The 13,216-nt window shown below is 38.1% G+C and overlaps 1 protein-coding gene across 1 annotated transcript in view; it reads right to left on the reverse strand.

Annotated features, from left to right (window-relative positions):
* LOC129226306 (P-selectin-like) overlaps positions 1 to 13,216 on the reverse strand; it is a 46,779-nt gene that overhangs the window by 11,599 nt on the left and 21,964 nt on the right. Inside the window, exons 6-10 of the mRNA XM_054860909.1 lie at positions 12,241 to 12,417; positions 10,802 to 10,810; positions 8,617 to 8,796; positions 6,982 to 7,161; positions 1,819 to 2,010 (exon numbers count right to left, since the gene is read on the reverse strand). Coding sequence (XP_054716884.1) covers positions 1,819 to 2,010; positions 6,982 to 7,161; positions 8,617 to 8,796; positions 10,802 to 10,810; positions 12,241 to 12,417 — 738 coding nt within the window. The remainder of the gene's footprint in view (positions 1 to 1,818; positions 2,011 to 6,981; positions 7,162 to 8,616; positions 8,797 to 10,801; positions 10,811 to 12,240; positions 12,418 to 13,216) is intronic.

Raw genomic sequence — 13,216 nt, forward strand, 5'->3', positions numbered from 1 at the left:
GCAATCAACCCGCGCCTAAAATCCATGGCTAACTGTCAATTTCCAGGAGTTTTGAGCATTTTCCACTCAAAATTTTGATTTTCCATCTTTGAGGAAGTGACGCGGCTCCGAGGCCCCTTGCTTTGCTGGAGGCCCCAGCTAGCGCCTCATGCGCCTATTCGGTGATCCGCCACTGGTCGTCACTTTTGTATTTGTACAAACTTATGTGTTTGGTTTCCACTTAAAATAAAACACGTCAAGAACGTCAGACTAACATTTCATCACAGTCAGTGCAGGGAATAAAAAACGCGTTTCTTCAAATATCGCAAAAACTCATTTTTGTAGATGCTGCAGTTGACCTGCCCACAGCAGGACTGATTGGTGCATGCTCGTTCATGAAAGTTACAACTTTTTAAATTGAAACAGAAAGCATCTTTTTATATTAAAAAACTTTCACTACTACTATTTACAATGCCACGTCTTAGGTAGCAAACAAAGTAGTAAAATACCGTAAATAATAAAATAATATACTTCGTTCTGGAAATTTCGTTTTGAATGCCTAACATTTACTTGAATGAAGGATAGAATAGAAATAAACTGCCCAGTTGACTTGAAGATTCGATTTTCGTATTGTTGAATGATGAGTTGTGTGAGTTCAGAACGAAATGCCACTTCGCTCGGTCTTCTCGAAAGTAGAGTTCAATTTAGCGCGGGGGTGGTCGGTGAGCACATTTCTGTGCTTGTAGTAGGACATTCTTTTAAATATTTCTAGGTATGTAACTTTGAATGGCGGTTATTCTAAAGATATATGCTGTTTGCGAAAGCATGTACATCCAAAGTGGGTTCGACAAGCAAAGAGAATATTTTCTTGAAAAGTTTATGAATAAAAGTGTGAACGGACGTGGATTTGGAGATCAACTCTCCACAGAACCCTCAGTTTTATAACATACTGGCAACTTAATAGAGTAATTTATATAATTCGAGGGATGTGCTGACCTCCCCCCCCCCCTCCCCACACACGAAGGTAAATTCTGAATGAGCTATCTTTTTTTTTTTCTAATTTGGGCTGCGTTTTAGGAGCACTACCTTTTGCAGACCTCGAGCGTTCCCCGGAAATAACACCTATTCTTTCATGTAGCACCACTATCGGCGGATGCTTTTACCACAACAGTTTTGACTCCCAGTACCCGATTAAGATATCAAGGGGCCCAAGGCCAAGGAATTTTTTGGGGCCCCTTGTATTCAAGCATTACAATTTTAGCCGTTTGATAAAACAACTTTAGCCACCGACTAAAACAGGTTTTTGCCATTTGGGGGCCCCTAAATAGCGGGGGCCTTAGGCCAAGGCCTAGTTGGCCTATTCAGTAATTAGGACCTGTTGACTCTCAATTTCCCCACCAGATGGTGCACCTCTGTTCCATTTCATACGAAATTGCTCTATGTATTTCATTTTCCCAGGAGATACGCAATGAAAAACGTGTACTCGAGGCATGCCGCATAATCATACGACATGGACACTGTCGATTTTCTACATCTTGAAAATCCACTGATTGGAGTCAGGACCGAATCTGCACCTTTGGGCGAGAGAGAGCAGCGTCTAACCACCTTACCACTCTGTCGGTTGAATGCACTAGTGGCAGCAGCATTAGTGAGGATATGGTCAGGAAAAAATGTCAAAGCAACCAATACGGAACCAAGAGGTATGCTGAATTCTCATTGGCGGTAAGCAAAAGTATGTAGAAAAATAACTCAAATTAGGGACTATAATGTCCTAAGGAACCATACATGTTCAGTGATTGAGAGAAATCGATCAGGGTTTTGAAGGGACTGTGTACTCACTTTGGCAGTAGGGTAGTGAGCTTGACCATCGTCCGTCAGGGAGGCATGTGAGCGTTCTCTGTCCCACCAGCTCGTACCCTTCGTCGCAGGCGAAAGCACACGTTTCGCCCACTCTGCCGGGCGAACACACACCAATCAATATTCCTCGGCTTGGAGCAACAAGACTGGGACAGTTGGTCGAGTAGGTAGAACCTAGGAAAGGACTTTTTAAAAGTTTCCTCTGGGTAGAATAATATGGTGCATTAACAAAGAGCTCTGATCGGGTTGAAAGGTAAACTTTTAGTTGAGGGGTTTGATCATCAGCTTAATTAATTTTCATGCAAATTATTTTTAAAATCTGATGTCTACACGCGTTGCTTTCTTGTACGCCTATTAAAACATCTATTGTCTAATACAATGATTTCTATTGAAATCTAAAATTTGAAATCTTTTGCCATGGTAAAACTTGTTCAACTGCTTACAGCAAAGTAATAAAAATATTATTGCTTAAAGATAGGCCAATACCCATAACTCTATGCTGGATATAGACGCACTATAAATCTCAAAACATAATAGCACATAATAATCCTATGCATGATAGTATACTCTTCTCATTTATAGTAGGGTTAACACCCCCCAGTAATTGGCAGGTCACCAGTGATTGGCACTTCCAACAAAAGTGTCCTAAAATAAGATTCGTATCCAATCTTTTTAAAGTAGAAGGCTATATACCAACTGAATGTACATTTACTTTCAGTGCATAGGAAAGAGAAACAATTGTGGCTTGTGTCAAATCAGCCATTTTTGTTGCAAAAACTTTTCCTCTGGCTTAAGGGGAAGCATGCGCACCAATCCATTAAAATCTGATTTAAAAAATATTTTAAATTTTCGTTGCCAAAAGTTTTGTTTTGTTGAAATTGGTTACTTTGAGTTGGTAGAAATATATTTTTGTCCCTTTTTGGATTTTTGAAATAATGATGGATGCCATTTAGTGGTGCTTTAGTTTTGCTAATCTCCAGTAATTGGCACATCTGCCTCTAAACACTAATGTGTTGTGCAATATGTCACTAGTTTGATTTCTGATACTTTTGCAGCAAGTATATTATATAGGTTCTACTATTGATTTGTAACCTACTGAATGTAATGTTAAATTTTTAAGAGAAACATTAAAAAACAAATATATGCGTGGCCATCAGTCAAGTACTGCAACTGTAGAGAATCGGTTCATTTTTTCTAATCCCTTTGAATCATCGGGTCAATATTCCTTTTTCTGAGGAAATAGCTATGATTCGTAAAATCGAAACTGCATACCGACTAATGAAAAAGCAATAATCTCGATATTTTTTTCCATGCAATGCTCCAAATTTATTTTTATTTCTCTAAAATACTTTTTCAACGTCAAAAAGTGTGATTAAACATTAATTTATGTAAAATTACCTACTTTAAATTAACATTAATTATGTTTCTTATGATGATAAAATTTGTATGTAATCTAAAAGTGAAAAATAAAGTGATTTTCCGGGTCTATTAATGTGTGCCAATTACTGGATCACAAGGTGTCATACACGGGGTATCAGGTGCCAATTACTGGTGATTTCGGTAACTTTTTACATACCTATTTTCATAAAAATATCAATTCAAATGTTTTTTATTTTAGTGAACGAAATAGATGCTCAGATGTGCATTCTTTAATACAAAAATATTTGCAAGTGAATATTTTTTCTAAGTAATGAAAACAGAGTTAAGTTGAAGGACATACTCTTAAAGTGCCAATTACTGGGGTCGTTACCCTACGTAGTTTTTTTCCGGATTAAAAAACTGCAATCATGGTGTTCTTTGACTGGGCCCAGTAAAATATAAGAACTACATTTGCTGAATATGGAGGTCCAATGGCTCTGAAAAAAGAAGAAGAAATAGAGAATGCAGGAAGAATTTCTGACCCTCGTAGACCATAGGCGGCTGGTGCACCAAAAAAGTGGGGAATCAAAAAAAATGTGGGGGTTAGGGCTGGGGGCAGTGTCCTTGAAGTTGATTTTTATTTTTCTGTAAAACTGTATTACATTATTGGATTTTAATATTACTGATTATCTGACCCCTAAAAAATTTGCAGTATGACCTAAAAAATCGGGATGGATGGCCACTGTAGACTTCCCCATTCCAGTTCAAAGTTCCATTGCTATGGAATAACATGATAGAAGTCCATTTATCTAGAATTTTTGATTTTTAATTTTGTGAAATAAATCAATCCACCTTGTAAAAAAATCATTTTTCATCCTATCATTAATTTTCAGCTCTGAAAAGTGAGGAGGCAAGGTCCTTTTACTTTTGGAAATGGGGGGGGGGGGCAGTTGCCCCCTTGCAGCCCCCCTCCCGTACGAGCCACTCGCCTATATCGAAGACGGTAACGACAAACTTAGCATCGACAGAATGAAGCACCGTTTTCGTTCGCCGACCGACTGATTAATAAGGGAGGCGGACAGAACGTACAAATCCAAAACGTCCATGGACAAAACATCCAGGTCCAAAACGTCCGAGGGACAGAACGTCCAACGGACATAAGTTCCAACGGACAAATAAAGGTCCACGAACAGAAAGTCTATATTTTTGGACAGCTAGCACATAACGTCCAGTTATCTGAGCAGGCTGGACAAAACGTCCGGATTTTAAAGTTTTTTCTTTGTCTCAACTAATTTTGTTGAATATTTGAGTAGAGAGAGAGAGAGAGAGAGTTAGTTCCTTCGCTCTGAAGTCATTCTCAGGCATGTATTTTGTGGTGAACCTGAGAAATTCTTTAGTAGTTGTGTGTTGAATTAAAACGCATTTTTTTTTTTAAATTTGATTTCTGAAAGAAGGTCATACGTCGGTTTCGAAATTGATTCATTTATAATGTTTTGTAAACTATTGTTTAGTTTTAGTTTGGCAGCAGATAAATACTAATGAAATAAAAATTAATTCCTTAGAATTGTAATTAACTTCAACGTAAGATGTTGGACCTAAATGATGAAATAGCGGTTTTTTTTAATTTAAAATAAAAATTAGTATGAAATCAATGTAAAAACGTTTCTGACCCAAATCATTGTGAGCATATAGCAACTAAAGGATCTACTCTTCTGCCAAGAAGTTTTTCAACAATGTCGTATCACGCAAACCAAGTTAACCAGGCAATGAAATTTCGTCATTAAGCCAAGAATAGAGCCAAATATGGGGCTCCGCTCCTTTCGCGACCACCATCTATGCTACCATCTTGACAGCAGATTTCTACTTTTCTAACAATAAAAGGTGCACTCCAACAGCAGGGATCTCACGCAGCTCTTGTCACTGCAATGAGGTTTTACACCAATTAGGGTAACGGCAAATGTAACAGCCATGCTTAAGACTTCGCTCTCAGGTTAACTCAATTTTCAGAACCTATTAATGTATTTAGACTTTTTGAACAATCATGATTGCTTATTGCTTTCATTTGACTGTTTTGATGTGTTATCATTTTATTTTCCCACCAGCACCCTCTGCAGCACCACCGTCGGCTGGGTGTCGCACCTCACGATTATTCTGCTCCTCTAGCGAAAACCATCTCCAGGTTGCATCAATATCCTACACTTACACGCATACATACATGCACGTACACACAAACCTACACAAACACGCACTCAAACACATACACACACACGCATACATGCAGACACCTACACATATACACACGCCTACACACAACTACCCACACACTCATGCCTGGACACAGACACAAACACATGCCTACACACACATACACATTCCCCCCACACAAACACTCATACACACAACTACCCACACACTCATACCTGCACGCAGACACAAACACACGTGCCTACACATACACATACCCCTACACACAAACACACATACCCCACACACACACATAAACACACGCCTACATACACACATACACTCGTGATTGCGAAAAACATAATTTGAATTCAAGAGATCAAAATTCAAATTAATTTTTTTATAGACTTTTTTTCTTTCACGCAGCTACATCTCATCTAAAGTTTGGCTGCTTCTGGATCCTCTAAATTAGTTCATTCTACTTTTATTTGTTCAATTCCAAAAAAAAAAAGGTCTGACCCTAGTAACAGACACCGAAAAATCTAATGATACCCAGTAACAGATAGGATGAGGAAAGGGTGAGTGATGGACAAAAGTCACTTTTCTCTTAAAGTTCTCTATTTTTAGAACTTAAACCTCATTAAATTCAAATGAACAGGAAACATCAGCTAATCTCGAGAGGGTTCATAGCCTTCCACCACTGCCTTGTAAATACCAACTGGCTCGTAACATTTACCCTGATAACACTAGACGATTGCACCGTATTTATGGGCCAGAGCAATATAAGTTTTACCCACCTAAAATTCTTATTATTTAAATCCAAACTTGTGACTGTCTGTTACTGGACCCTTGTCTGTTACTGGTGCCCGTTACCCGATATGCAGATCTTTTTGACTCTTGCTTTCAGTTGTAGTTTTTTCAGGTTTCTACCCGGAATACTGATAGTGAACTTGTTTACGTCACTGGGAAAAACTACTTTCCGAGGCAGAACATCATTTTACGTGTGGAATGGTTTTTATGGGACTGGTTCATTCTGGAGCAAAAGAAGGAAATTAGCGAGACATAAAATATCTTCTGAACGGGGTTAATAATCAGGGTGATTCTCGTACATGTCAGACTTCTTTCAATGTCATTTTCTACCTGTCACATGGGTGAAATGGCAGACGAATCACCAATGAGAGGTCAAATTCGTCCCTTGGCCGAGTTGAAAACCAAAGCGAAGTTAAATCCGAGAGTACGAGAATCGGAGTGTCTGTCATCGTTCTGATCATGGCCCCACTAAATTTCCGCTTACGCTAATCAGCCTTGACAATTGCTGACTTTTCTGTGTTAAACGAATGCAGCTCAAGCATCCACCAATCAGTGTCAACGTTTTAATACAGCTCATGCATCCACCAATCAATGTCAGTGTTTCAAAGTTTGTTTATTTTTGATTGGACATCGCCCATTTTGATCGCAAGAGGGAACCCCTGCATCAACCAATCAATGGAAAAATAATGGAAACAGTCGTGCCCTGTAGCTACCCCTTCTTTGCCATGGGTTTCAGCGATTGCCACGGCCTATAAGAATTAAGTGCTGCCATGCTCTGATATTCATACTCACGTATGCATGCCGGAGGTAGGGAGGACCACTGTCCATCAGGCTGGCAGTAGAGAGTGGCTATTCCACTGAGGGTATAGCCTGCGTGGCAGGAAAATGTGCAGGTCTGTCCTGCTAAGGCCTGGACACACTGGCCTGAATATTCTCCATTGGCGGGGGGACTCAGAGAAAGACAGCCCTGTCCTGTAACACATAGTTTGGAAGCATGTTAAACTTCGCGCTTATTGAAGTTGCATCAATTAATTTCTGAAGGAGGCAAACACAGAAATCTGTGGTATATACACTTAAAAAAAACGGAAACGTTTCTAGGCTTTTGAAAGGTTTCTGAATATTTCAGAAACGTTTTCGAATGGATAAAAAGAGGTGTAAGTAAATAAAACTAGATTCTTAGTAATTGAATGGTTTGTTTACCATTTTTGTATAAAGAAACTACTGCTGTCCCGGTTTACGATAATTGTCTGTCGGTAAATGGTTGAATCTAAACTTACACTTCTATCGTATGAAGTATGATGAAGCTAGAACTAATTTCGGATTGTGAAAATACAAATTATGATTCAATTGTCTTACACCATGTCTGCTCTCAATGGCTCATACATAACATAAGAACTATCTGTAGTTGGGGAAAACCTAACCTGACAGCATTGTGAAGGCTATGCAGATCTTAATCACAGCATTACGTCGCTGCCAGATAAGGTTTGCCCAGTTACAGTTGGTTTAATACTGTAGTAGTCGGTATGCGGAAGAATACATTTTGCAGATTCTATTCTCTAGTTTTGGGTTCAAATGCGCTTTACAACGTGCTTAGTCCATTCAGTTTCAGGGCAATATGGTAAAGTGAAATATGATTTTTTTTACTGAAACTATTTTAAAGGTATTTTATGCTCCTTAAACCGTTTAATAATGAACATCATGTAAAATTTCTCATATGTAAGGCATTTTACTTATTCAAGATGTTTGTTACCCTTCCTTCATATAGTAAAAAATATACTCTCTGAGTCGAAATGCTTTTGCGCAAATATACGTAAGGAAGTCATTCTTTGCCCGATAGTTATTAATTTATGTAGTCAAGAGCGTACTTTTACTTAAAACGGAACACGGATTAAGATCAAAACTCGGGATTCATTGCTGAAAGTGAACTTCTTCTAGGACTGTTGTATCTATGATTCGAAAAGATTGCTCGGACGGTATTTCAACTCGTTTTGAGCAGAAGATAACGAAACTGCTAAGCTACCAATCTAATTCGAGCAGAAGACGATCAACTACTCAGATTGCCTGCTGATTCGATTCGAATAGAAGACAACCAACCACTCAGATAGCAATATCCAGCTAACTTCTAGCAGAAGACGACTAACTCCTCAGGTTACTCCCCAATTTGGTTCTATCAGAATAAGACCAACAGTTCAGATTCAGCAAAAGGCGACCAACCACCCAGAAAGCATGTTAGTTCGGTTCCAGCAGAAGATGACTGCTCAGGTAGCATTTCAGTCAATAAATATATCTCATATAGCATTTCAGTTAATAATATAGTTCAGCTGTCCAAGCAAAAACTGAATTCTGATAACAAAAGTAAGAATAAATTCGACGGCTTTTCTCTCTCCATCAGACGATTATAATATTTAGTAAAACGAAAGACATCACCTGCACAGTAAGGGATTGATCCCGACCATTGTCCATCAGATCCGCAAATGAGAGTAGAGTCTCCCACCAGGCTGTAACCAGTGCTGCAGAAGAAACTGCAACTTTGTCCCACCAATCCGGGACTACAGGTGCCGGACGTCCCGCCTGACGCTGGTGGCGGCAATGGGGGACACGAGCGAACTGAAAGAGAGACAAGAAATGTTCATTATGCCTGAAACTTTGCCTAAGTTAAATGCAATATTCTGTACCTCAGAACCAGACTAAGTGAAGAAATTGCAATTTTCCGTTTCTAAGTGCATTATATGTAGGATATTATTCCGTATCGAGCCACTCCTAAAACGTACTCCTAAAAAACTCCTTTGTAATAACTTACTAATGATAAAAGAGCGCGAGTCCAACCCTTTATACGCTCCAAGCGACCGTTTTTCGCTCTCCTGTAAAATAGCGATAATGCGTAGGGTTTCCGATCCCGCGCCGAATTCAGTCCCGCGGGATTTCGAGATTGTAAGGAGTCAAAGCTCCGGGATCCCTTGGGAATGATTTTATTCGTCTAAAAAATTAATTTTAATGTCAAATAGAAAAAGTTGTGTTTCTCTTAGGAATGACTGATTTTGTTACTTGAATCAGTAGTCTTACCGAATTCCGCAACATTCATTGTAGAGCACTACAAAGTCTGATCCCAATTTGCAATTATCATTTGGTGCGCAAAAGTGTGCCCAAAGAAAGTTGCTAGCAAGTAATGAGAAAGCATTTTTGCTCAAAAAATACTACGTTCGATGAAAATACATGTGACTCCAGTGCAGTTGGTTTTACTGAGATTAAATTACTGTGGACATTTAGCAAAAGATCCCCAATTAACTTACAAAAAGTGCACAATATTTTTCTTATCAAATGCACTGATACAATGACAAACATTAATGAAGTCACAAGGGTATTTTCAAAGAAGTTAAATTGGATACAGGAAAACACATATCCAATAGACATCGTTTATGTCCGAAATTTGCAGTTCTTGAGCAAAAACTATCCATAAGAAAAGCAAAATCTCAGAAGGTGATGAAGTTCAAGATGTTGAGTGTATTCCTTAAGCTAACAGAAGTGTTCCAACGTTGCATTCAGGTTACTCCAGCGGGTTTCGCAATCAGTAATACACTTTTTACTTTCTTCTATATCTATTATATAGAAAAAAGTATTGGATTCGTGCAAATTTTCGAATTTTGACGGATTCGAACGTTTTGAGGTATACTGAGTCCATTTCGACCATTTTTGAGAAAATGTCTGTCCGTCTGTGTGTGTGTGTGTCCGTGTGTGTGTGTGTCACATCTGTGTGTGACCAGTTTTTTGTGGCCGCTCTACAGCAAAAGCTACCGCATGAAATCGAACGAAATTTGGTACACATATGTGCCGCTATGTTAACTTGTGCCCATTGGTTTGGGCGCGAATTCCTCCAAGGGGGGTGGAGCAATGGGACGTTTTTTGAGTTATAAGTGCCTGCTATTCCCCAGCAAGTAACTGTCGAAATCAAACAAAATTTGGTCCATATGTTGCCTCTAACAGGTACAGGTGCTGATTCAATTTTGGTGTCAATAGCTCAAACGGAGGTTAAGCTGCAAAACATTTTTTGTTGTCAATTGTGACTGCTGTATCTCCAGAAATAATGAACGGAATCAAACAAAAATTTATCGACAAGTAGCCCATAGAGGGTATAATAGCTGATTTTATTTTGGTGTCAAAAGCTGAAAAGGAGGTGGCGCAATTGAATGTTCTTTTTTTTCATTGTGAGTGCCATATCTCAAGAAGTAATGCTACGTTCTGGATGAAATCTGGAAATCCTGCGGGATTTTGCTCTTAATCCCGTGGGATTAATCCCGCTAAACATCATGTGGGATCCCGCGTTATTCGGGATCGGGATTGGAAACCCTAATTATGAGACTTACGTTAGTCTGGATCAGAGGAACAGAATTAAGCCTTATTTGCTTGCTACCGTCAAAATTTTGGGCTCAGTATTTGCCTATTCGTGATATTTCCGGGCTAGAGCGTACAAAATTCAAGCTAAAAAAAATTCCAAAAACTAATGCGTATGTTGTACATCTAAGAAGCAAAATTGTTTTCAGCAGTCTGAGACGCATGTCAAAAATAGTCTTTAGATATACTGACATTCGATTAATTGTAAAATCTAAATCGGCACCGGGAACTGCTTAAGTGTAAGAAGCTATTGGACGTATATATTACTTGTAATGTAGACCATATCCTGGAGCAAAACGGCACAAATCTTCTTTATGTTCAGTAAATTACCGCCCATTAGCCAGGGCTAAAGCAGAAATGGAACCTTGCCTTGCGTCCAATCTTCGAGTTGAACAGAACCATTGCTTCGGTCACTCGTCTGGTCTGCTATATTAGCTACCAGTTTGTTTCGTACTCTTGGCTTCCTTAAGAGGTTTTAAATCTCCAGCTCAGTCACTTTTCTATGCCGGGCTGATGAGTGCTAATAAGCACGAAACTGCAGTCCTCGGCTGGAAATGACTGAGCTGGCTGTTTATTTCACGTAAATCTTCTTTAGCTGAAATTCAAGAAGTTTACCTTTAAAAAACTAGAAAATCGCCCTTCAGAATATGACGGGTTAAAATTACTTCTACATTTGAACGAAGCAATTGTATGTTTGGTGATATTTTGATAGTTGAAATTGTAACCCTAACTCCAGTGAATTAACCCTAACTCCGGTGGATGAAACCTAAACTCCAGTAGATAGCGTTCATTGTTGACCACTTTTTCGTTTCTTCATTCCTCTGGAATGAGTCTTACCAGCAAAACAGTTAAGTGACTGGATCGAGTTCAGCCTTGTCACAATAAAGCCTGCAACTGATTTTAAACATTATCTAAACATATTATCAAAATATCAATCCGTGGCGGGTGTTTCATTGTTGATGACGTCAGGAGCGTTACTCGGTCATTGGCTATTATATATATATGGGGATTTTTAGGTTTTTTTTCCTCTCACAATTGCGAAATAGCCTGCCCCTTATTATTATGGCTTATGGCGCAAGTTGCACCATCAAAATGTTTGGGGAGATTTTTTAATTAATTTATTTAAATTTATTTTTTTATTTAAATTATGAATTTTATTTTATCTTACCCTGTTTATAGTTTATTTCATTTATTTATTTAGTTGGAGTGTGTGTGTGAAAAAAATTCAGACTCTTTTAATAAAATAATTATTAAAAATGATGATAATTAAAAACAAATTAATAAGTAAATAAACATTTTTTTTTATAAATAAATAAAATATAAAAGAGAGCTAAAAAATAAAAAATTGGGGGGGATTTGCATGGGGGGGGATGGGCACCCCTGCTTGGTGTGATAACTCATTGGCAATCAATGATAAGAACTGATTTATTACTAATTTAGTGATATCAACCCTAGAAGTACAAATAAATAAATAAATAAATAAATAAAACAAAAAAACCTCTAAGATGTAATAAGTGGTTTTCTAACTCTATTTAGTTCAGCGACATGATGTGTTGTCCCATGACAGTTAAAAAAGAACTTGTTTGATGTTGACGATGAAGCAACCCCGTGCTATCTCTATTAGATGTCTGTTCAAAATACCCCCCGTATAAATTTTCTCACCTGAGCAAGTAGGTATCGTTCCTGACCATTCTCCAGTAGAGAGGCAGACGAGAGTGGAACTTCCCGCCAGCGTGTTACCGGATTGGCAGGTGACAGTGCAGGACTGTCCGGCCCTCCCTGGATTGCAAGTACCGGAAGTAATGGCTTGGGGAACCACGATGGAAGGACAGTCGGAACCTATGAGAAGAAAAATCAGTTTGCAGAATTCCAAAAAAAAAAAAAATACTACTTGTTTCACTCATTCCATGAGCGTATCCAGAGGGGGGCAAGGGAGGGCAGTTTTAAATCTGCATAGAATTCTGTTTTTTACTATATTCCACTTAATATATATATATATATCAAAAACAATGTTTTTGTGCCGAATGACGTAATGAAATTTTTTTTTTCTCAAAAATTTACAGATATCAAAAGTGAAATTTTTTTACTATTTTTTTCAAAGTGTCAAGTTAAATTTCTTCTTTTCTCTGATTCAGTGGTTTCCAATACAAATGTATTCATTATTAGCTCATATATTGTGTATGAATGTCTTTGTCAGGGTTTGAATAATTTTAATTGATCAATAGTTTAGAAAAATGCTCAAATTTTATTTCACATCAAGAGTATGAGCCGTGAATGATAGTTTCATGAAAAATCTTGCATATTTATGTTCTTCATCAATAAAGATTAGAAATTTTTCACAAATATTAGTTTTACTCCGTTTGAATTGAACTGCTCCTAGGACACTGACTAATTAGCCTGCCTACCTTTTTGTGCAAAATGAAAAAAATGTCGTCAAATGAGAAGACTTCCAACGATGGAGACGACAAACTTGCTTTGCTTCATTTCGGAAAACTTTCGGACGGAAATGTTTGGCGAGTTTTATGAGCTTAATCTTAATTTGGCGGTGATTTCAATCTTTCAGTTTTACGGAAAATGGTTGATGGGATAACATACGTATGTAGTACATTTTCAGTGAGATCCACACTTTTACATATCA

The sequence above is a fragment of the Uloborus diversus genome, chromosome 7 (assembly GCF_026930045.1).
Source record: "Uloborus diversus isolate 005 chromosome 7, Udiv.v.3.1, whole genome shotgun sequence".
Lineage (NCBI taxonomy): Eukaryota > Metazoa > Arthropoda > Arachnida > Araneae > Uloboridae > Uloborus > Uloborus diversus.